The 24,531-nt window shown below is 41.3% G+C and overlaps 1 protein-coding gene, 1 long non-coding RNA gene and 1 pseudogene across 2 annotated transcripts; all 3 read left to right on the forward strand.

The window, feature by feature from the left end:
* Positions 1-7,797: 7,797 nt before the first annotated feature.
* On the forward strand, positions 7,798-11,387 carry LOC133740088 (uncharacterized). Its single transcript, XR_009861011.1, has 3 exons — positions 7,798-7,925; positions 8,090-10,151; positions 10,695-11,387. It is a non-coding gene; the product is annotated as an uncharacterized LOC133740088 (long non-coding RNA).
* Positions 11,388-16,244: 4,857 nt separating this feature from the next.
* LOC133729763 (ankyrin repeat-containing protein At2g01680-like) lies at positions 16,245-18,138 on the forward strand (annotated as a pseudogene).
* Positions 18,139-20,486: 2,348 nt separating this feature from the next.
* On the forward strand, positions 20,487-22,836 carry LOC133729769 (ankyrin repeat-containing protein At2g01680-like). The gene is made up of 3 exons (XM_062157340.1): positions 20,487-20,820; positions 21,030-21,448; positions 21,567-22,836. Exons 1-3 carry the CDS (start codon positions 20,487-20,489, stop codon positions 22,740-22,742), a joined length of 1,929 nt encoding a protein of 642 aa, XP_062013324.1. The 3' UTR covers positions 22,743-22,836.
* The last annotated feature ends 1,695 nt before the right edge of the window (positions 22,837-24,531 follow it).

Genomic DNA, 24,531 nt, shown 5'->3' on the forward strand with positions numbered 1-24,531 from the left:
ATCTCACTGATCCTATAATCAAGCTATAATAAAGGAGTGCAAAAGTAACGGATATCTACAGATCATACAGAGGATATTTAGGATTACTTTCCTAACATGATTGATTTCCTAACACTCCCCCTCAAGTTGGAGAGTGAATGTCTCTAACTCCCAACTTGCCAACCATAGGAATGAAGATTTCCTTTCCCAAAGCTTTGGTGAAAACGTCTGCCAATTGATGTGTAGAACCCACAAACTTCGTGACAACAGATCCATCTTGTATCTTATCTCTTACATAATGACAGTCCATTTCAATGTGTCGAGTCCGCTCATGAAAGACAGGATTTGCTGCAATGTGCAGCGCTGCTTTATTATCACAATATAGAAGGGCTGGTTCTTGATGCAATACTCCCAAATCCTTGAGAAGATATCGAAGCCATGTGAGTTCACAACAAGCACCAGTCATTGCTCGATATTCTGCTTTAGCTGAAGAGAGGGAAACAGTTTTCTGTCGCTTTGATCTCCATGAAACCAATGAGGGACCAAGAAAGACACAATAACCTGAGGTGGATCTCCTAGTAATTGGACAACCTGCCCAATCAGAATCACAGAAAGCACGCAATCTAAAATCACTCTTAGAAGAAAAGAACAATCCTTGACATGGTGCCTTCTTAATATACCGGACAACACGCAAAGCTGCTTCCATATGTAGCTTTCGTGGCTGATGCATGAACCTGCTTAGTACATGTACCGAATATGTAATGTCTGGTCCTGAAACTGTAAGATATATTAATCTCCCAACAAGTCTTCTGTAACGAGCTGGATCTTTTAGCAAGTCACTTTTATCAAACAACTTTAAACCTCTTTCCATAGGACTGTCAGCAGGGGCTGCGCCTATTAACCCTGCATCCTTGACAATTTCTAATGCATATTTACGTTGAGAGATAAAGATCCCATTGCTAGAGGTTGAAACCTCAATACCAAGAAAATATTTCAAGTCTCCTAGATCTTTAATACGGAAATGGGAATGGAGGAAATTCTTGAGTGCAGTAATACTCACTGGATCATTTCGGGTAATTAAAATATCATCAACATAAATTAGGAGAGCAGTAAAGGACTTGCCGTGTTTCTTGGTGAACAAAGAGTAGTCAGCTCTTGATTGTACATATCCGGCAGACTGAATAGCCTCTGAGAATTTGGCAAACCACTGACGGGACGCCTGCTTTAGGCCATACAACGACTTGTGGAGTCGGCAGACTAAGTGTTCCTCCCCCTGTCTCCGAAGCCCTGGTGGAGGAGACATATAGATTTCTTCCTCAAGATCGCCGTGCAAGAAAGCATTGTTGACGTCCAACTGGTGAAGAGACCAGCCACGAGCTGCTGCCAAAGCAAGGAGACATCGAACAGAGATAATCTTGGCAGTGGGAGAAAAAGTGTCTTGATAATCAACACCCTCCAGCTGCGTAAATCCTTTGGCAACTAAGCGAGCTTTGTATCGCTCGACGGAACCATCAGCTCGATGTTTAATTTTATAAACCCATCGACAATCAATTGGGGTCTTACCAATCGGAAGAGGAGTGAGAGTCCAGGTTCCGTTGTCTTGGAGAGCGTGCAATTCAGACTTCATTGCCTCTTGCCATGCCAGATGGGAGACAGCCTCGGAGTAGGAACGGGGCTCGGTGGTTTGACTGATTTGAGCAAGGAAAGAGTGGTGTGCAGGCTTACATCGGTGATACGAAACATAATTGCAGAGGGGATAGCGGGTGCCTCTGGTTGGACCTGGAAACAATGAGGATGACTGATCGGAGCGGGGAACCGTGACCTGTGAGACGATATAATCCCTGAATTTGACCGGAGGAGTTGTGGTCCGGCTGGAGAGACGAAGGGGCTCGGCGACGGGTGGGTCGGGCACGGGCAAAGGAAGGGTTGCTGGTGTAGGAGCAACTGTGGAGGAATCGAGCGGTGGAGAATGGGACGCTGGGAGATCGGAAGTCGATGAGTGGGTGAGTGGGTCTGGTGGTGCTGGGGTTTTGGGACGGCGAGCATAGGTGCGAAGGGGTGGAGGAGGAGAGGATGGTGGCGCGAGGTCAAAGTTGTGGGTAGGAGAAGGGACGACGGGTTCTGGGGTGATGGACTGGGAAGAAGAGGAAGACGTGGCTGGGAGATCGGAATGGGTAGAAGGCGCCGGAGAGAGTGTCGGCGATGATGATGCGGGAACGGGTTGGTCTGGTATGGGTTCAATCTCAGAAATGGCAGGTGGTGGAACGGCTGGAAGATGGCATGGGGTCGAAGGAGGAAGAGAATTATCTGAGATTGGAGAGTCAACGTTGGGAATAGACTCAATGTTAGGGCTTTTATAAGGAGTTGGGTCAGGGGTTAAAGTTGGAATTGGGCCTGAAGTGGTCCCCAAAGTAGGGAAAATTGAATTGGGCTCAACAGAGGCATAAGGAAAAATGTTTTCGTGAAAGATGACGTCTCGACTAGTAAAGATTCTTCGAGTCGACAAATCAAACAATTTGTAAGCTTTTTGCCTAGCAGGATAACCAATGAAGATGCACTTGATGGAACGAGGAGAAAATTTATGGACAACACGAGGATTTGTAGCGTAAGCTAAACAACCAATGGTCCACAGGTGAGAAAAAGAAGGGATTTTATTGTAAAGGCATTCAAAAGGAGTTTGAAAAGAAAGAAGAGGAGTTGGAAGACGATTGATGATATGAATGGCAGAAAGAACGCACTCTCCCCAAAATTGTGTAGGGAGTTGAGCATGAAATTTCAAAGCCCGTGCAACTTGCAAAATGTGACGATGTTTGCGTTCCACTACCCCATTCTGTTGAGGCGTGTAAACACAGGAATGTTGGAAAATAACACCATTATCCTTGAAGAAAGATTGGAGTGAGAGAAATTCAGCACCATTGTCACTTCGAAAAGTCTTAATATATGATGAAAATTGAGTAGACACATAGCTAAAAAAATGCTTCAAAAGTGATTGTGTTTCACTTTTGTATCTCATCAAGAATATCCAAGTAAAACGAGTATAATCATCAACGATAGTTAAAAAGTAATGAGCACCAGAAAGAGAATTAAGGGTGTTTGTATCGACCCCAAATATCACAATGGATTAAATCAAACGGTTTTTCAGATGAAATGGAACTAACACCAAATGGCAAGTGATGTTGCTTAGCCAAAGGACAAATAGGGCAAGCATCGATAGGCTGAACTGAAAGATTTAAGAAGTTCTTAGCAATGAATTTTAACGGGGAATGAGAAACATGACCTAAACGGCTATGCCAGAGATTAGTAGAGGAGGTTGTGAGGTTGCAGGCTGGTAGATGGTTTGGTGATGAATAGGAATTGGTCAAGGTTTTCTTCATTGCCAATGCTACCAAGTAGTATAACCCATCACGCTGCTTACCCAAACCAATCATCCTCCTTGTAGCCAGATCCTGCAAAACACACCAATATGGGAAAAATGTCACTGAACAATTCAAGCCCCTTGTCAGACGACTGACCGATAACAGATCAACTTTGAATGTAGGCACACACAGTACATCATGCAGATAATACACAGAATTCAGAGGCAATGATCCTTTTGCAACAATATTAGCCTTCTCTCCGCTAGGTAATAACACAGGAGGTAATGAACAATTTTTACTCTTATGCGAAAATAATTTAGGAGATGAAGAGATGTGATCCGTCGCCCCGCTATCAATGATCCAGCTCCTTCTAAAAGATCCAGCTGCGGGAAGCGATCTTAGATAAACCTGGTTTAGTTACAGCAGCATTGGCTTGTGAATCAGACTGATTGGGCTTGCTGCTCCTAACAACGATGGTAGCTGAATGTGATTGAGGACTAAAAGAATCATCAGATACTTTGTGATTCAAAATAGCCAAAACTTGTTGAAGTTGTTGCTCAGAGAGAGGACTGCAACCGGAGGAACCGTTTTGCCAATTAGATTGGTTTGGTCGATTATGTTGGTTGAACACTATCACCAAGGCCGGATGATCAGAATGATCAATGAAAAATTATCTGAAATTTTGATTTCCCATGGAAACGAGATCAAGGATTGTTGTACGAGATATAGATCGAGTACAACGTAATGAGAAGAAAATTCGTTGCACGAAAGATAAGGTGCAGCGGCTATGGAGTCAGGATTTTAGTCCTGCTCTGATACCATGAAAGAAAGAAGATTGGCTAAAAAATGATATTGCATTGATACATTGTCGATTACATACAGATTACATATAGAAGGTACAAACCTATATTCACAAGGTAACTAATCTCACTGATCCTATAATCAAGCTATAATAAAGGAGTACAAAAGTAACGGATATCTACAGATCATACAGAGGATATTTAGGATTACTTTCCTAACATGATTGATTTCCTAACAAACATTAGAGGAGGTGAGTTCTGTACCATTTAGTCTAGTGATATTAGTCCTTATTTTGTAAGTAAAAAATTCTGAGGTTCTGACGCTATTGATAATGAAAAAGATCACAGCGCAGAGTGAAGCGTGAGGAATAAAAGTGACAAATTAACTAATATGTCAAAATTAAATTGAAGACAAAACACATGCAGAAAATACAAGGGTCCTTGACTCAAAGCACCAAAATGAACAAAAATTATCTCACTTACCCCAACAACAGATTTTTGTTCTCACCTACACAATTTAACAACAAATTATCATTTTACCCTCAATTCAATTAAGGAATTACAGCCCACTGCCACACACACACACACACACTCTCTCTCTCTCTCTATATATATCTCTCTCTCCCCCCCTCCCCCTCCCATACCTTCAGCCGAAGCTTGTCTCTCTCCAGCACAACCCTGTCGCCACCTACACAATTTAACAACAAATTATCATTTTACCCTCAACTCAATTAATGAATTACAGCCCACTGCCACACACACACTCTCTCTCTATCCCATACCTTCGGCCAAAGGTTCTCTCTCTCCAGCATGACCCTGTCGCCGGCACACACACACACTCTCTCTCTCCCATACCTTCAGCCGAAGCTTCTCTCTCTCCAGCACAACCTTGTCTCCACCTACACAATTTAACAACAAATGATCATTTTACCCTCAACTCAATTAATGAATTACAGCCCACTGCCACACACACACTCTCTCTCTATCCCATACCTTCGGCCGAAGGTTCTCTCTCCAGCACGACCATGTCGCCGGCACACACACTCTCCCTTTCCACTCTCTCTCTCTCCCCCAGCACTGGTGGATTCCCACGGTGGCGGCATTTCCAGTCCCAAGAAAGCGCTGGATTCTAGTAGCCAAGCCGTCATCGTTTCTCGTTGGATTCATGTCGTCGTTTCTTCGATTTCGGTAACCAAGCCGGTCGATCTGAACGTCGTCGTCTCTCTCCGCTTTCCCACCGGCACGACACCTCTCCCCTCCAAAATCTGATTTTGATTCCGTGAAGCCGTGGAGGAACTTGCCCCGTAAATCGTTGCAGCCGAGAAACCTGTGTGAGCTCGGAGTTGTGCAGCTCCGGTACGTCACCTTGAACCTCTCCTCCGCCTTCAACATGCCTTCGAAATCGGACCTGGTAGGAGAGCTCAGAGTCAGAGCTCCGAAGCACCCACGAGGCCTCTAGCTCGGATGCCTAAATCTTTTTTTTTTTTTTGTGGGCTCCGAGAGATGAAAGAAAAACGAGAAAAAAAAAATCTATACAATTTGGTCTTGTTTTATACAGTCTATTCTTTTTTTTTTTTTTTTTTTTTGGTAAAATGGGGGCAATAAAGCGCTATTGAGGGATAATAGACGTCTATTGGAAGGTAATAAATGTTTTAAATTGATGTAATCTCCTCTTCTTCTTTTTTTTCATTAATCAAAGTTTTATTTGTCTAATTTTACAGAGATCAGTTCTCATTTTGGCGACCGAAAGTTCTATTGGGGGGCAATAGACGTCTATTGGGGGGCAATACAGGTTTATTCAGGGGCAATAAACCTCTCCGGCCCCATATGAGATCTCCGACAATAGACATCTATTGGGGGGCAATAGAGGTTTATTCCCCCTCTATTAGGGGGCAATAGACGCCTATTTAGGGGCAATAAACCATTCTGGCGACCTATGAGATCTCTGACGACCTTTTTGGGGACCTCCGGTGAGGTTTTCAGAGAAGTCCAGGTGGATGGCGGCCGGTGACTGGATTCCGGCGATCGGTGGCAGGAATCCGGCTGTCGATGACCGGAATCCGGCGATTGCTGGCCGGATTCCGGAAGTCTCCTATGGCTTCTCTCTCTATGTAACAAAGGGGTGAGGGTAAAATAGTCTAAAAAAAAAAAAACATAATTGGGTATTAAGGAATACCTTATTAGAGTCTTCATGGGTAATGGGGAATTAAAAAAACTTAATGAGGTAAGTGGGAAAAAAAAATCCCTAGAATAAGGGTAAATGGACAAAATCCCATAATACAAAATTAGAATCCTTGACCCAAAGCACCAAAATTATCTCACTTACCCCAACAACAAATTTTTATTCCCATCTACACAATTTGACAGCAAATGACCATTTTGCCCTCCACTCAATTAAGAAATTGCAGCCACTGCCATTCTCTCTCTATCCAATCCCTTTGCCGGAGCCTACCTTCTCTCTCTCTCTCTCTCTCTCTCTCTCTCTCTCTCTCTCTCTCTCTCTCTCTCTCTCTCTCTCTCTCTCTCTCTCTCTCTCTCTCTCTCCCCAGCACGACGTCGGTGGATTTCCACGGCGGCGGCGTTTCCGGGCGCTAATCTAGAGGCAGAGGCAGAGGATTCATGGCGTTTCCCAGCGCTAATCCATCGGAAAGCGACGGTGTTGTTCACGTCGTCGTTTCTTCGACTCCGGTAGCCGAGCCGATCTGAATTGTCGTCTCTCTCCGCTCTCTCTCCCGCACGACGCCTCTCTCTCTCTCTTGCAAATTCCGACGATCCAACCATCTCGCCGGTCTCCTCACAACAGCAACTGAGGGCCTGATTTGACATTCAAACATCTTTGTGCTCCGGTTTCGATCGATTGATTGGGATCAAAACAGTAACCGATGGCCTGCAACCGGCGAAGAAAGGTGCAGCGGTGGGTGCCCAGATCATTTTCTGGGTGCCCTAATCAATTTTTTTTTTTTTTAAAGTAATGGGACAGAAGGGAAAAAAAAATGTTTTGAATGTCTATTGGGGGGCAATGCATGGTCTATTGGAGGGCAATAGACATTTTTAAATTGATATAATCTCTTCGTTTTTTTTCTTTAATCAAAGTTTTATTTGTCTAATTTTAGGAAGATTAATTCTCATTCCAGCTACCGAAAGTTCTATTGGGGGGTAATATACGTCTATTGGGAAGTAATAGAGGTTTATTGCCCCTCTATTGGGGGGCAATAAACCTTTTTGGCGACCTATGAAATCTCCGATGACCTCTTTGGGGACCTCCGGCGAGGTTTTCAGAGAAATCCGGTGGGCGACTCTCGGTGACCGGAATCCGACGACCGGTGACGGGCTCCGGTGAAGTCTCCTATGGTTTCTCTCTCTTCTATTTTCTCTCTCTCTCTCTAAGTCACAAAGGGGTGAGGGTAAAATAGTATTAAAAAAAATAATAAAAAATAAAAAAATAAATCTTAATGGAGTATTAGGAAATACTTCCTTAGAGTGTTTTGGTTAAGAAGGAATTTAAAAAACTTTCCGAAAAAAATCCCTAGAAATGGAGTAAATTAACAAAAACCCACAAAATTAAACACCGGATTGCAAATAAAGCAACACACGAGCATCAACTTGCAAGGCTATAAATAAGGACAAAATTCCACCGCCTCTGCTTTTGGATTCCCTGCGACGGGGGCCGACGCTCCACGTAAGTTAACTATCCTCAGATTGTCCAGTCCAGCAACTCCATTCCACTATTTCCTTTGAACTTCCATATTGCTGTAATCGTGGAATCTGAGCAATCGTGTTCGGTACTTCGGTATATTATTTTTCTAGTTTCCAGTTTCTAAATTGAGAATTGAGAATTTGATTCAATTCCTTTTCCCTAATGATGTTGTAGATGATGCTAATGTTGATGGTGTTGATTTAGATGCTGTTTACGTTGACGATGATGTGCTGTTGAATTGTTGATAATGTTTGCAGTGCATATGTTTGCTTCCAAGGTTGTCAGTAGTATCCTATTTCACCACTGATGCTGGAAGTGTCTGCTAGTCTGTATGAACACCTCCCTGGTTTAGTCTGTTAATCTGTTTCGTATGAACAACAACTAGGATCGATGTTGCCTTTGAGTCAAAGCCTACTTGTGCTCCGGTCTCCCACCTCCCTGGTTTAAAAGGATGTTCCCTAGCCATTAATTAAAAACAAAAAATTTCAAGCTAATGGGTTACTTGAATGCTGCGGAAGTGCGGATGGCACCCATGAAGGCTAAGAACGGTTAGAGGATTTGAATGTTGGGTGTCCTGATGGTCTGCAGAGTTATCCCCAAGACCCCAACATGGAAGTATCTGCAACTTGTGTGTTACTTTATTTGGATATCATGAACGTAGCAGGATGGCTCTACATGTACCGAGGCCACAGATGGAGATCATCTTATGCATGTGTGAGATTAAAAGACTGAAAAAGAACTGTGAAGAAGTGCTTCTTTGCATGCCCATCCTTAATGAGATCGCTTTTGCAATCTTCCGAAAGGACTTGGCTTATGTGGAAGCAGAGTACAATACACTGAAGATGCATGGGGAATTACAAGTTGAAGGAGAATTATATTTTCTGCTGAACCATGTATCATGTATGTCGGTTTCATTCGATGGAATACTATGCTATATTCTATATATTGTTGTAGTATATATGACTCATGTTGTAGTATGTATGAGTCATAGTATAAATGTCTATATCATGTAATAAGTACTTGAGTGTATAGATAGGTACTTGAGTGTATAAACATAGGTACTTGAGTGTATGAAGACTTGTGTGACATGCTTTATACCAAGAGGCAACAAGCATGGCAGATTTCATCATTGAATGCAAGTATGTGGAGCTGCAGCCCTCAATCAACAAGAGAAGATTGTTACCAAATTGAGTTTCTCTTAGAGCTTTCACACTAGCTATGTATTCCTATAAATACATTCCTTTGTGAGAAGAATAATACACATGAATTCTCATTCTCTCTGAATCGAAACTCTCTCTCTCTCTCTGTCAATTTTGATTATCCTTAAACACGTTATCAGCACGAAGTTGCTCTAGAATTAGAATCGAAAATTGACAAGAGTAGAGTTCATCATCAATCGAAGTCATTTTTCCAAACCTACAAAAAACCTCCAAAACCTAGCTCATATCAAAGCCATTGATCCCAGAAGCCCAGAACCGGCCTCAGAATCGCCGGAACCGGCCGGAAAAGGCCTGAACCGGCCGCCGGAATTTTTGAACAGAACCAGACCGCTGCCAAGTGCTGCCGAGCAGCTGCGCAGCAGCTGCCGAGACCCTGCGCAGCAGCTGCCGAGAAGCTGCGCAGCAGCTGCCGAGCGACCTGCGCAGCAGCTGCCGAGACCCTGCTCAGCAGCTGCCGAGAAGCTGCGCAGCAGCTGCCGAGCGACCTGCGCAGCAGCTGCCGAGTCACCTGCCAAACACTTTTAAGTGATTTTCCTGTGCAGATCAGCCTGTTTGCACGCCCCGAAACATCTTGATAGGGACCTCAGATCAAAATCCTTCCTTCATCAAAGTTGTTCGTCTATGTCTCTTCTATCTGACCTCCAAATTGTAGCCCTGTTGGAGTAGTTTTGAGACCTGTACACCATTCGAAGTGGGAGCTGTTCAGCACGCTCGTTCCTGTGCAGATCAGCCTGTTTGCACACCCTGAAACATCTTGTTCAGCACCTTTAATCAAAATACTTTCTTCATCACAGTTCTTCATATATGTCTTTTCTATCTGACTTCAAAATTTCAGCCCTGTTGAAGTCGTTTTAAGACATGTACACCATTCAAAGTGGGAGCTATTCAGTATGATCGTTCCTGTGCAGATCAACCTGCTTGCACGCCGATAAACGTCCTTTTCGGGACATCTAATCAAAATCATTTCTTCATCAAAGTTGTTAATCTCTGTCTCTTATATCTTATCTCCAAATTTCAGCCCTGTTGGAGCAGTTTTGAGACCTGTATAACATTTGAAGTGCGATCTGTTCAGAAGCAAATTTGCTCCGAATTTCAACAAGTAAGTTTTAAAGATTAAAGTTCCTGTTTTGAGTTTGTATTCCTTTTTCTCTTCTTTTCAGGGACTTGTAATCAAAAAGCAGGAATTGTGGGATTCACTCTAAACGAACTAAGAGTGTTCGTAAATCAATGAACTAAGAGTGTTCATAATAATCGGACTAAGAGCGTCCGGAAAACATCAATTTATGGACTAAAAGTGGAATCGTGGGGATTCACTCTAAACGAACTAAGAGTGTTCGTAAATCAATGAACTAAGAGTGTTCATAATAATCGGACTAAGAGCGTCCGCAAAACATCAATTTATGGACTAAAAGTGGAATCGTGGGGATTCACTCTAAACGAACTAAGAGTGTTCGTAAATCAATGAACTAAGAGTGTTCATAATAATCGGACTAAGAGCATCCGCAAACATCATTGTTTTCATCTAAATCCAAATATTCTTGGAAATTGATTTCTTGGTAGCATAGCTCAGAAATCTTATTATTTTAGTTTTCGTGGAAGTTTAAACTCCGAAACTAATATATCTTATCTTCCTATTGTTCAGGATGTCGAATGAACCTAGACTCAATTTTCCAATGCTTGACTCAACAGGCTCGGAATACCATGGCTGGGTAACCAACGTTGAGAACCATCTCACTACGAGAGGGATATTGCCCATAATACAGGCACCTAACCAGGGCCTTGTGTTCCAACGAACACCCACAAAGCATGCTGCTCAAGTAATTATCTTGATGTGATACCATATGGATCAATTGAAGCATTGGTTCAAGCAATGCCATGCAAGTACCCAACTAGCTGCAAGCTACAAGGAGTATAGGCAATTGAGAGAGCAAGAAATCAATCTTGCTGAAGATGAAGATGGTGAAGATATCACTCTCACCACTGAGGACTTCAAAGTTGTAAAGAGCACGAGGATGCCGCAGACTTTGATTAGAATAGTCCTTTTCTATTTTCCAATAAAACGGCAAATGTGCCTTAGTCAACAAATGACAATTGTATTGACTCTTTCTCATGTGGCGTACCCAATGAAGTATGATGTCTAGGAAAGTAATTGAGATCGGGGTATTTAAGCGAGCCTCGCTCCACCAACATCTCTCTACTTCCCTGGTCATATTTCATTGGAATTACCAAACGGATTGGCAATTACAATTTGTATAAGTTTGATTTTATTTTGGAATAGATTTTGGAAACTTTGATGTAATCATTGGCTATTAATAAAGTGTCGCATTATTATTCAATATCATGGACATGTGTTAATTTCCGAACTTTATTACTTGAAAGATATAAGAGCCAATGATTTTCATGTGAAAACACATTGTAAGAATGGACAAGAGTTCCTTTGCATCGCCTCTAATGACTACGGACATAAACGAGTATTAGAGAAACTTATGTGTCGCTCTAGTGGGTTGCATGCAACCACTATTCGAGTCATTGAATCAAACCATGTCATAAGAGATGACTTATGGGATTCTGACACATATAGGCTTTGGCAAGACCGTTTGGGATATCCAGGTCGTGATATGATGTTCCATATATTAAAGACTTCACGGACATCCATTCCTCAAAACGAAAAGAAGTATGAACCAAAGATTGGTCCAAAGAGTTACTTCGTTTTGCAAAGCTTGCTCTTTAGCAAAGATAGGATCGAGACCATCCTATGCAAAGGACACTAAAGAAAATATACCATTCTTACAATTAATCCAAGGTGATATTTGTGGACCTATTCAACCAACTTGCGGACGTTTAAATATCTCATGATGTTGGTTGACACGCAAACACACTAATCACGTGTTGTGCCATTGTCCATCTATAAAAGCTTCTTATGCTATACTCATAGCACATATAATATGACAACGGGCTCACTCCCCGGATCATCCTATTTAGTCAATTGGATTTTGACTATGCTAGTGAGTATACATCGAAGATTTTCGATGGTTATTGCAAAGGGAGTGATGTTGGACATCACATTCCCATATACACACCTAAATGGTCTCGTGGAAATAACTACGATGGTAGTTCAGACATTGGCGATGCGCACCAATCTCTTTATATCCGCTTGGGGTGATGCAAATATCGCATACAACTATGCTAATTCCTCTATGACCTACCGCCACTCAATGTATCCCTGCGTTACAGCTAGTGACTGGGTACAAATATTTTGTACTTACGCACATTCGAGTGAGTCATTTATGTGCCAATGTGAGCCATTTATGTGCCAATTGCGCCGCCACAGCGCCTATGGTAGGTCCTTAAAAACAAGTGAGCAACTTAGTTGGAATTGAGACTCCAACAATCGTTCGCCACTTAATGCCCTTGCAAGGCGATCTCCTTACCGTCTGATTTACGGATGTCACTTTGATGAGACAGTCTTCCCGTCGTTAGGGGGAGATAAGAACACGAATGTTCAGCAGGAACGACAGGAATTGTCGTGGTCTGTCCCCACTATGTTTCATCTCGATCCCTATTAAAGTGACGAGATCACACACATTTGCTGCACAAATGCCTGCAAGGAAGGACGTCCCTATAAGAGGACGTAGCGCCACCCTACACAGAGGTAGGCAAGGCGCCAACGTCATAGAAAGTGGCACTCTGGCGTTACAGGCCATGGCCCCAGCTAGGATGCGTGGGAAGCCCGTGGATTCGAAGGATATTTTGGCATCCTTAGATCATCGACACTCAACATCCGTCTCATGAGTATCTTCTGGATTATGGTTATCGTTGGGGGACGCCTCAACGTCAGAACCTATTCCTGAGAATATAGAGCTCTATGAAAATTACACTAATGTACATGAGACGTGGAATAGAAACTCCATCATAATTGATGATGTAGTTGCGCATTCTGTTGCGCATGAGTTTGTTGAGACCGATGATATCGAACCACGCTCCGTTGAAGCATGAATACCAACGTAGAGAAATTTAGCCTAAATGGAAAGATGCGATCCAGATTAAACGAAGAGGAAGGTCTTTGAGCCAGTGATGCCAACACCTCCTTACATAAAACCTATTGATTAATGGGTCTTCGTTAGAAAGCGTGTTGAGAAAACGAGATGGCAATCTCGCCTTATGGCGCAACGCCCTGGAATTGACTATGATGAGACATATTCTCACGTAATGGATGACATTACATCCACTACCCTGTCAGTTTGGTAGTTTCCAAATAACTGAACATGCAGCTTATAAAAGTGGTCACTACGTATCTCTATGGGGATCTAGATACGGAATATACATGAAAGTTCATATTGAAACTTTATTTACCCAAATCAAGTGGCTCTAGACCACGGAGCGCGTTTGCAATAGAATTGAAACGCTCACTAAAGTGACTACTTGATTGGGAAGGGATATGCCCGTGCGTTTCCATAACAAGTTTCGGATTCTATCACGGTTTTCATGTTGGACATGATCTTCATTAGAAGCCCTTAATGAGTTAAGGGAAACCGTTGAACACTTGAAATCCGAGTTTGAGATGAAGGATTTTTGGGGAAACACAATTAAGCCTCGGTTTTTGAACTTGAGCACCGTGTTGATAGATGCTTAGGCATTTTGACAAGGTCAAGCCTTCAAGCACCCCATGATCATTCGTAGTCTTGATCCTGAAAAGGATCCTCTTCGTCTGAATGGATGATCAGACGAAGATGTGCTAGAGAGGCTGAAGTGCCTTACTCAAGTACAATAAAGCGCATTATTGTACTTTGCTCAATGCACAAGACTGGACATCTCACTTTGCCATAAACTTGTTAGCTAAAGGTATAGCTCTGCGCCAACGCAACGCCATTAGATTGGTGTAAAAAGATATCTTTCGGTACTTGAGATATACGATCGATATGGGCTTATTCTATCCCTATAGAGAGATGATGGATTCAGATCCATCACACACCAGAAACGCCGCCAAACGCTGGCCTGCGTATTCTATCCCTACCCCAAAACGACATAAGTGTTTTGGAAGGTTTTTGCTGATATTGGGTATCTCTTGACCCATACAAAGGTCTTCCCAGACTGGTGAAGTGTTCACCATGGGTATGACCGTGATATCTTGAAGGTCTATAGAATAGACCTTAGTCGCTATATCTTCGAACGATGCAGAGATTATTGCTCTTCACGAAGTGGTTCGTGAATGTATATGGATTGGATCCATAGTTACGCATGTTCGAATAGTTGTGGTTTGAAGTCTACCACAAGATGAGCCTACAAGCATTTAAGATAATGCTGCTTATTTTGAAACAAATGAAGCAAGGCTGCATGAAAAGCGACAACATCAAGCATAAAATCAGCAATAACAGACTCTCCTCAAAGATCAATAAGAGGGGGGGATGTCTACATATATGGTCTCAAAACGTGAAGAGTGTGTTGTGCTCTTTTTCCCTTTCGACCGAGATTATTTTTTGTCCCACAGGGTTTTTATTACTCGGCAAGGTTTTTAATGAGGCAACGAGAGAAGCACCACGTTTGAGAGACACAAAGGAGATGTTGAAATCAGGGGGAGTATCCAGAAGTATACCCACTTGACCATCGTGTACTCTTTTTGTCCTTCGTCTAGGGTTATTTTGTCCCACTGGGTTTTGTTACCTGGCAAGGTTTTAACGAGGCACATCTTTAGCATGGTCGCCCCACTTATACTACATCCTGAAGATGTTTTGATTCAACATATATGCTTTTGCTCATCTTTTACCTTCGACCACGGGTTTTTCCCACTGGGTTTTCCGGGCAAGGTTTTGTTGCAGCAACTCTATTTGCATCCCTCTCGTAGACATATTACCTACTTATGATGCTGATAAGAAGACTCCACTTATCTCTGAAGCTATGATATTGCATACTCCACACTCAACGCGCGTTGTGCTCTTTTTCTCCTTCGACCAAGGTTGTTTTTCCCACAGGGTTTTATTACTTGACAAGGTTTTTAACGAGGCAACTTCGAAGCGCACGACATAGACAATACTATTGACATGAAATATCCAAGGGGGAGTGTTGTAGTATATATGACTCATGTTGTAGTATGTATGAGTCATAGTATAAATGTCTATATCATGTAATAAGTACTTGAGTGTATAGATAAGTACTTGAGTGTATAAACATAGGTACTTGAGTGTATGAAGACTTGTGTGACATGCTTTATACCAAGAGGCAACAAGCATGGCAGATTTCATCATTGAATGCAAGTATGTGGAGCTGCAGCCCTCAATCAACAAGAGAAGATTGTTACCAAATTGAGTTTCTCTTAGAGCTTTCACACTAGCTATGTATTCCTATAAATACATTCCTTTGTGAGAAGAATAATACACATGAATTCTCATTCTCTCTGAATCGAAACTCTCTCTCTCTCTCTGTCAATTTTGATTATCCTTAAACATATATATATATTTTTTTTTGGTTACAAAGCTATAAATTCTATATTTCAAAATTAAGGTTTTGTAGGTTTTGTGCATTCCAAAATTTGCAAAGTTTTTATTAAAATTTTGGATAGTGCTGTAACAAAAAAAAAAAAAGGTTTTGGACAGTGCATAATGAAAGTTGAGGCTAGGAAACGGTCGACGTTAAAAACAATAAAGGTAGTGAATGCTACATATTTTCCACCAAAATAATAATTTTGTAGATTTTTTTAGAGCAATCGTAGATAAAGACAGAGGAAACCGTCTGTGATGATATTGATATTTTGTAGTAGCGGGGTAGTGATTATTTCTATTTTGGGAATCCAAACGAAGAGACTAATCTCGTATGGACTGGGAATGACATTTTAGAACTAGGATATTTCAGGAAACGTCTAAGAAGTTGAGTTTCTTCGAATTTTTGAACAGAAATAATAAACTGCCGCCTCCCTTTTTGATATTCTAGCTAGAGTAAACAATGGAGCAGAATGGTAGATAAGGGCTGAAATAGGATAAGACTGAAAACCTTGCCTTACCTGTCTTTGAAGTCTGTTCTCTTCTAAGCTTTAGCAGATATTTTATTAATAGTATTATATAAATCTGCTCTCCTCCATGACTGTTTGTATTTACTGGTTGCGAGACACTACTCCTGAACTTACCCTTTTGGAAAAAAGAAAAAAAAAAGAAAAAACTTGAGGAAATGAGTCTAGGGCTGTTTGAGGCAATTGCAAGAAATGACTTACAGACTTTTCAAGGACCTGATTCAAAACAATGAAGAATTTCTTATGCAGAAAACTGGCGAAACAAAGAACTCTGTGTTGCACCTTGCTGCAAGGTTCGGTCACATTGAGCTACTTGTCTTTATCATTGAGCTACTTCCTGACTTGGTTTCTATTGGAAACGTCAAGGGTGAAACTCCGTTACACGAAACTTGTCACCAAGGGAATACCAATGTTGTGAAGCTGCTGGTAGAGGCCAATCCATATGTGATTGGTACTCTTAACCATGAAATGCAAACTGCTTTTTACATACCCTGCAGTTATGGGCATGTTGATGTTTGTCAAGTACATGGCACCAACCAGGGGTGTTAGACTCTGAAGACCATGAAGTTTTGAGTCCTCTTCATGTGTCTATAGCAGAAGGCTACGTTGGTAAGCTGAGAGTTCTTAATTCCCTCTATATACATTTATAAGCTCTTCTGTGCTTGAACTAATGTTTCAACTTTCAACTAATACTGCAGATATTGTTCAGACTATTTTGAAAGGGTGCCCCAGGTTTGCTTGGAAGGTTGACAGCAATGGGTGTCTACCGCTGCATATAGCTTGCGAAAAAGGTCACTTAGAGATAGCAAGAACACTGTTGATGATTGATCCAGACCTTGCTCTTGAATTTGACCATTATCTTTACACACCAGTACACTTGGCTGCAATGAATGGTCAAATCAAAATCCTTGAGGAACTTCTTTTGTGCTCTCCCAAATGTTTAGCAAGGCTCACAGGAGATGGAGAAACTGTGTTTCATCTTTCAGTAGGATTCAATAGATACGCTGTGTTTACCTCTTTGGTAAAGAATTATAACAATACCTATCTCCTGATTCTCCTCAACCAGGCTGACAAGCATGGTAACACAATCTTAAATATTGCTGTCTCTGCAGGGAACATTACAGTGAGTTGTTAGCTATTCTATTTTAAAATTATTGGTTGGTTGCCCTCTTCAACTCTGTATGATCTTAAACTATGTCAAATTGTTAGTTGACAGAGCACATCATCAGGAATACTACAGTTGATGTCAATTGTAGAAATCAAAGAGGTCAAACAGCAATGGATATCTTGTGCCAGCAAAGAAGAGCGTCGGATATCAGAAACATGTTGAAGAGTTTTGGTGGCAGGACGAGCACTGAGTTGTCGTCTTTAACACCAAAGATTGATGAGATAGATTATGAGACTACAACAACATCAGAAAGTCCTAGAGTTGTACTTGAGCAAGAATTTGAAATGCTTTTCGAAGGCATCGCACATCCGGGAAGTGATCAATATGATTGTGAAATTGGTATGGGGTCCCCAGCCTTGAATGTGCAGCATCTTCCAAAGCCAAGAGGACAAAACAAAGTGGGAAAAACTAGGCAATATGAGATATATAGAGAGAGGCACTGCAAAATACCAGGGACATAATAACATTTGTTGCCGTTCTAATTGCCTCAGGTACTTTCACTACTGGTATGAATCCTCCTGGTGGTGTCTACCAGGAGGACCAGCTTAAAGGACAGTCAACAGTTGGCAGAACAACAGCTTTTAAGGTCTTTGCAATATGCAACACAGCAGCACTTTTCATATCTATGTGCATTGTCAATTTGTCATTGTCTTGGTCAGCATCATTCCCTTCCGGAAAACCACTAATGAAACTACTGGTGGTTGCTCATAAAGTAATGTGGGTGGCGGTGTCACTAATGGCCACAGCTTATATCGCAGCCATGTGGATGATCATGCCACACGGTGAAGATGTAAATTGGACCCTTGAAGTAGTGATTTCTGTGTGTGCAGGGACTATGGGATCTGTTTTTTTATTCCTTGGTGTCACATGGACCAGACACTGGTTGATGAAGTTCAAGTGGAGGAAGCAGAGAGGTAAAACTACAGAGGAAAGAGCACAAAAACAAGCTGTACGAACACATCAAAGAGCACAGAAAAGAACAGAGGATACACCAGAATACAACTCATCATTATTCACCAACTCCATTGCTGGGAGTTTCGAAGAACTAGGATATCGATCATACGTACTGAACAAAGAAAAATGGAGAAATATATTGTGTTCTTCTCAATCCAATGGAACATGAAGATGGAGTCTACTGTGAAATTTACTCGGGGCCTAATTCAAGGTTAGGCTATGCTTTTTGATAGACTGGCCTTTCTGTAATATTCTTATCATATGTCGCTTGTATTTATTCTTAATGTTCTTGGCCTAATACAAGTAATAAATTAAATAAACTAGATAATTAAGAACAATATGATATAATCATGAGAAAATTACCTGCAACACATCAATTGGCTACTACTGAAATATTGTACAATATTATATGATTCCAGTAGACAATACATTTGATCAGGTTTCTTTATTTTTCACAAGACACTAGATGAATAGATGATCCGTGACTACTCGATGACTTTTTTTTCTTTTTTTTTCACGTGCCGGGAGATCATGTCAGAACGCTTCTTCCCCCCTAGCCACCAAGAATAGATTGAAATTTTACTCCAATCAGCATCAGCGGGATTCGAACCCAGTGTGAGGGTTACACACTTAGAGACTCTTACCAACTTGACCACCTGTGGTGGTTACTCGATGACTCTCTTATTGCAAGCTTAATCAATCAGTTGCATGTAAATAAATAAAACCGTTAAAATTCCTGATAAATCTTTAGTCAGTTTTGATCGAGCGAGCATTTGGTCTGAACATTATCCACTCTTGTCTATACGAGAACAAAAAAAAAACAGACAAACAATGTCATGTTTAAATAGGCAAATTTGCTATTCCCACTTTCGGAGATCAATTATTGAACTGAAGAGGGCAAATAGTGTAAGACACTAAGACATAAGGAGCGAATAGCAAGCGTGATAAGAATAAAGGGACCAAATTAGGACCGAAGTCAGGAAATTCGATCGAAATTTTCCTAAACCCGGGTAAAAAATTGGCTGAGTGTGAAAAAGGCAGGAATGGCATCGAAACGGAGAGGAGTAGTAGATGGAGACCAGCCGATGTACCAACTGTTGAAGGCTGAAACGTGTTTGTGGTATGTGATCGAGGTCCAGGAGAAAGAAATTCGTACCAGACAATAATCATATGCTGTGTTGGTATGTGATCCTTTTTCCTATTTATCAATTCTTGTTGTAAAACTAACATAGAAAGTGTTTCAGAAAATGGAGAGAGCTTTGCTTCTAAGAACTTGAGAGAGAGAGAGTTTAGATGCAGATAATAAGTGTAGTATTTTCTGTTTTTCTCCTCATAACATGGATGAGAAATGGACTACATATAGTGGAAGATAGGGAACATGTAGCCTAAAGTCCTCCATAAAACAAGGACCCCTAAAGTCCTCCATAAAACAAGGATTCCTAAAGTCATCCATAAAACATGGAAAGGGTAAGCCTATAACAACATAATGATTTACCCTATATCTATTTACATGATATAGCCATAATGATTTACAACAATTCTGAGTATAAATTCAAAAATTAAGGTGTTTTTTGTTGAACTTTTGGTTTTTGAGAATCTCATTCTAAATCAAAGCCAATCTGAACCGAAAAAAAAAAAATGGAAGATTGGTCACTTGGTCAGGATACAGTTGATGATTTTTTTCGATGAAGTTGTGTGGTACGTGCTACACTGCTACTGGTGTTCGAAATGGTGGTGGGGTAGTAACCATTGCTATTTAGGAATTGAAAGGAATAATACAGTAATTTTGTTAATGTATTTAGCCATGCTAACGTGCTGTTTTGTTAATGAGCTACATGTTAGGATACAGTTGAAAAGAGAGAATGCAAACCAGTGAGGTAGTGAAAGAAAGGAAGATTGGTTGGGATTTCTATTTGGGAATTGAAAGGAATACATTAATTTCTCTGCAACTTCTCAAGTGTTTCATGAATAATTGCCCGGACGTATGAACTTGACATTCCAGAACTAGGATATTTCCTAAGAGTTTGCTGAGAAAGTAATGATTTTGTTTGACTTGTTAAACAGAACTGATTGACTCATGTTGTATTCCAGCTTGAGTAAATGATGGGTTAGAAAGGGGACTAAAGTAGGATTAGACTGGAGACCTCGACTTGGACATCTTCGAAGTCTTTTCCTCTTCTTAGCTGCAGCAGATGTCTTAAGCATTGGAGTATTATATAAATCTGCTATTCCCCATTACTGATTGTAAAAGTGGTTGTGAGACAGGCTCTACTCCTAATTTTTTTTTTTTTCCATTTAAAAAGTTTAAAGAAATGATTCCAGGGCTATTTGAAGCAATTGCAAGAAATGACACGCAGACTTTCATCGACTTGGTTGAAAACAATGGAGGTTCTCTCATTCAGAAAACTGAGGAAACAAAAAACTCAGTGTTACACCTTGCTGCAAGGTTTGGGCACGTTGAGCTGGTTGCCTATATCACTAAGCTGCTTCCTGACTTGGTTTCTGTTGGGAACATTAAGGGAGAAACTCCATTACATGAAGCTTGTCGCCAAGGGAATACCAGTGTTGTAAAGCTGCTGTTAGAGGTCAATCCATATGTGGCTTGTAGTCTTAACCACGAAATGCAAACTGCTTTCTACATGGCTTGTAGTCATGGAAATGTTGATGTTGTGAAGCACATGACAAACCAACCAGGGGTGTTAAGACGCTGAAGAACATGAAGTTTGCAGCCCTCTACATCTAGCTATAGCAGAAGGCTTTATCGGTAAGCTGTGTGTTCATTCTTTATGTATTCATGACATGAACCTTGCTTTTCTGTGTCATAACCTGAACTAGTACTTCAACTGATGCTGCAGATATTGTTAGGAGTATTTTAGAAGCTTGCCCCAGGTTTGCTTGGAAGGTTGACAGCAAAGGACTTTTGCCGCTCCATTTGGCTTGCGAAACAGGTCACGTAGAGATAACAAGAACACTCTTGACGATTGATCCAAACCTTGCTCTTGAGTTTAACCCTTACGGTTACACACCACTACTACACTTGGCTGCGATGAATGGTCAAATCAAAATCCTTGAGGAACTTTTACTGTGCTCTCCCAAATCTTTAGAACTTCTCACACGAGACAGGGAAACTGTCTTTCATCTTTCAGTAAGATTCAACAGATACAGTATGTTTACCTCTTTGGCAAAGAATTATAACGACACCAACCTCCTCAACCAGGCTGACAAGCATGGTAACACAATCTTACATCTCACTGTCGCTGCAGGGAACACTAGAGTAAGTTTACTATTCTATTTTTAAGGTATTGGTCAATTGTCTTAGCTCCTTCAACTTTGCATGATCCTAAACAATGTCAAAATTTCAGTTATCGGAGTAAATCATCAGAAACACTAAGGTAGATGTCAATTTTAAGAACCAAAGAGGTGAAACAGCGTTGGACATCCTAAATCAGCAAAGAACATTATCGGATCTTAGAAACATGTTGAAGAGTTTTGGTGGCAGGACAAGTGCTGAGCTGTTCCCTTTAACCCCAAAGGTTGATGAGATAGATTCTGAGACTACAACATTAGAAAGTCCTAGAGCTGCACTTGAGCAAGAATTTGAAATGCTTTTTGAAGGTAATACGCATCCAGGAAGTGATCAATATGATTGTGAAATTGGCAGGGGGCGCATGGCTAGAAACTGGTCTGGAGTTATCCCATTCATGATGGATTCAATCCTCAGAAACAATCAACCACTGGAAGAGTTCACTACAGTACAAGCGAAGATGAATCCATGTCATCAAGTTGTGATGAACTCTGATAATGATTTTGGCTCAAATTCTTCTAGAACAAGAATGAGCTCCCAAGTCTCGAATCCAAAGCAGCTTCCGAAGCCAAGAGGAAAAAATAAAGTGGGTAAAACTAGGCAATATGAGATCTATAGGGAGGCATTGCAAAATACTAGGAACACTATCACAATAGTTGCTGTTTTGATTGCCTCGGTTACTTTTACTGCTGGCATAAACCCTCCTGGTGGTGTCTACCAGGATGGATGGCTTAGAGGACAGTCAACTGTTGGCAGAACAACAGCCTTTAAGGTCTTTACAATAAGCAACACAGCAGCATTGTTCATATCCATGTGCATTGTCATTGTGTTGGTGAGCATCATTCCCTTCCGGCGAAAATCACTGATGAAACTACTTGTGATTGCTCACAAAGTCTTGTGGGTGGCGGTTTCCCTCATGGCTACAGCTTACATTGCAGCCTCATGGATAATCATGCCACATGGACACGGTGAAGGAGAAAACTGGACCCTTGAAGTTGTGATATCTGTGTGTGCAGGGACTATGGGATTTGTTTTTCTTTGTCTTGGTGTCACATGGACTAAACACAGGTTGATGAAACTGAAATGGAGGAAACAGATATGTAAGACTGCAGAGGAAAGAGCACATACACAAGCAGCACTAGCACAAGAACGAGCACATAAAAGGGCGCAGCAAATAACAGCGGATACTCCAGAATACAGCTCTTCAGTATCCATGAACGCCCATGCTGAGGGTTTCGAAGAACTAGGATGCCATACTTACTGAACAACAAGAAGTGGGAAAATTGCATGTGTTCTTCCCAAAGTCTAATGGAACATAAACATGGAGTTTTTTGTGTAGTTCACTCGGTACCTAACTCTGTAAAAGCTATTAGTATAGGCTTTTGGCAGACTTTCATTTTTATAAGATTTTTAAGCTATTAGTACAGGCTTTTTAAAGTTTTCTATCGGCTTTTATCATTTTTATCTCTCTCGTTCTAGAGTTAGGGTTTTCTTTTGGGTGAGAGATTCAGCGGGCAAATTCACAAGATCCTATGTGATGGGGGATATCAATGTGATCGGTTATTTTTATGCCAATCATTTTCTTACTACCAATTATGAATGTCACTTGTAGTTCAGGGAAGTAGGGTCTCCCACAGAGGATTATTGGATCTAAATGTTTCAAAAAAGATTTGATTTTGGATTGGTTTTGAAAACAAATAACTAGGAACAAGAATTAAAGCAATATGAAAGTACGTTGTGAGAAAGAGAAAAATTCAGCAACCGTCCCCAAACTATTATGTCAAGGCCAATTTGATACCCAAACTCTCATACGTACCAATGTGATACCCAAAGTCTTATATTGACATCGATGTGATACCTCCATCCAAATTTCGTGACGGCTCCGTTAAAAAGCTGACGGGGCAAGCAAGTCAAGAAAAAAAAAAGACCAAAATGACCCTGATGTTAAATCTTATCACCATTTTTTTTTTAATTAAATTTTTCTTTCTGGGGTCTGCTTCTTCTTTGAGCTCGGGGGTTGGATGCTGAGAAATTGAAAAGGATGGGTTGGTTTGGCAGCGGCGGAGGGTGACAGGAGAAAGGGAGTTCGGCGGGGATCGGGAGTAGGGGTTGGCGGCGAGGTTGAGGTGGAAGAGGAGGGACTTGAGGGAGGGGTAGCGGTCGATGAAGGTGGTGAGGAGACTTCCTATTCTAGCTTAAATGTGGAGAATGTTGGATGCTTTTTGTGAGGATGAAGTTCATGGGTCTTTGAAATGTTTAATCTTTCAATTTCCAAATGCCAAAATCAATTTTCATGTTTAAGTCATTCTCCAATTTACAGAGTCCCCTTAGAAATTAGAATTCAACCATTGCAAATTGGCCGGTTGCTATTCATGTTGAGTGAGAGCTTTGATTTTGTTGCTGAAAATCTGAAATGATATTACTTTCATTGATCAACATCAAGAATCTCACATTACATGCAAATGCAACAATTTGACAACTTGTAATCCAATTCAAATTGAGAAAACAAGAACAAACAATGTGTTAACTCTGGGTGACTACCGGAGCCGGCAAAGCCGATCGATCCAGTTTTCTTTAGGGATCCGATCCGCCCAATCGGGAGCCACTCCAGCAAACGAAATCCCTCTCATTGCCTCCATAAACCTCGTCGCATTCTCCGACGTCAACGACGCATGCCGGCGACTCTCGTCTTCTCTTATCGCCCTCGTGATCGCCGAATTAGAACCCTCTCCAATCACATCTTCTTCTTTGCTGCTACTGCCATTATCACCCTCGACGTCGTCGTTTAATCTGAGTGACGACACTCCCCTCTGCGCTTGGTTCACAATCAGGTCGTTGGGGAGCAGCTGCGAATGGGAAACAACAGCGTCATTTTGGAGATGGTGATCCTCTTCATCTTCGGAAATGAGTCAAGTTCAAGAAAGAAACTGTAAAACTAGAAAAGAGAAATTGCAAAGCAAACCAAGAATGAGTTGGACCCATCAATTTCAACCCTCCCAATACGAGTTCAATACGAAGAGGTCGAAGATTTGTACAATTACCAGAGACAATTG

Source organism: Rosa rugosa, chromosome 1 (assembly GCF_958449725.1).
Source record: "Rosa rugosa chromosome 1, drRosRugo1.1, whole genome shotgun sequence".
In the NCBI taxonomy this organism is placed as follows: domain Eukaryota; kingdom Viridiplantae; phylum Streptophyta; class Magnoliopsida; order Rosales; family Rosaceae; genus Rosa; species Rosa rugosa.

Coding starts and splice junctions, on each gene's coding strand:
- LOC133729769 (XM_062157340.1), top strand. CDS start 20,487: ATGATTCCAGGGCTATTTGAAGCAATTGCAAGAAATGACACGCAGACT. Junction 20,821..21,029: donor AACTGCTTTCTACATGGCTT/GTAGTCATGGAA, acceptor CTGATGCTGCAG/ATATTGTTAGGAGTATTTTA. Junction 21,449..21,566: donor TCGCTGCAGGGAACACTAGA/GTAAGTTTACTA, acceptor AGAAACACTAAG/GTAGATGTCAATTTTAAGAA.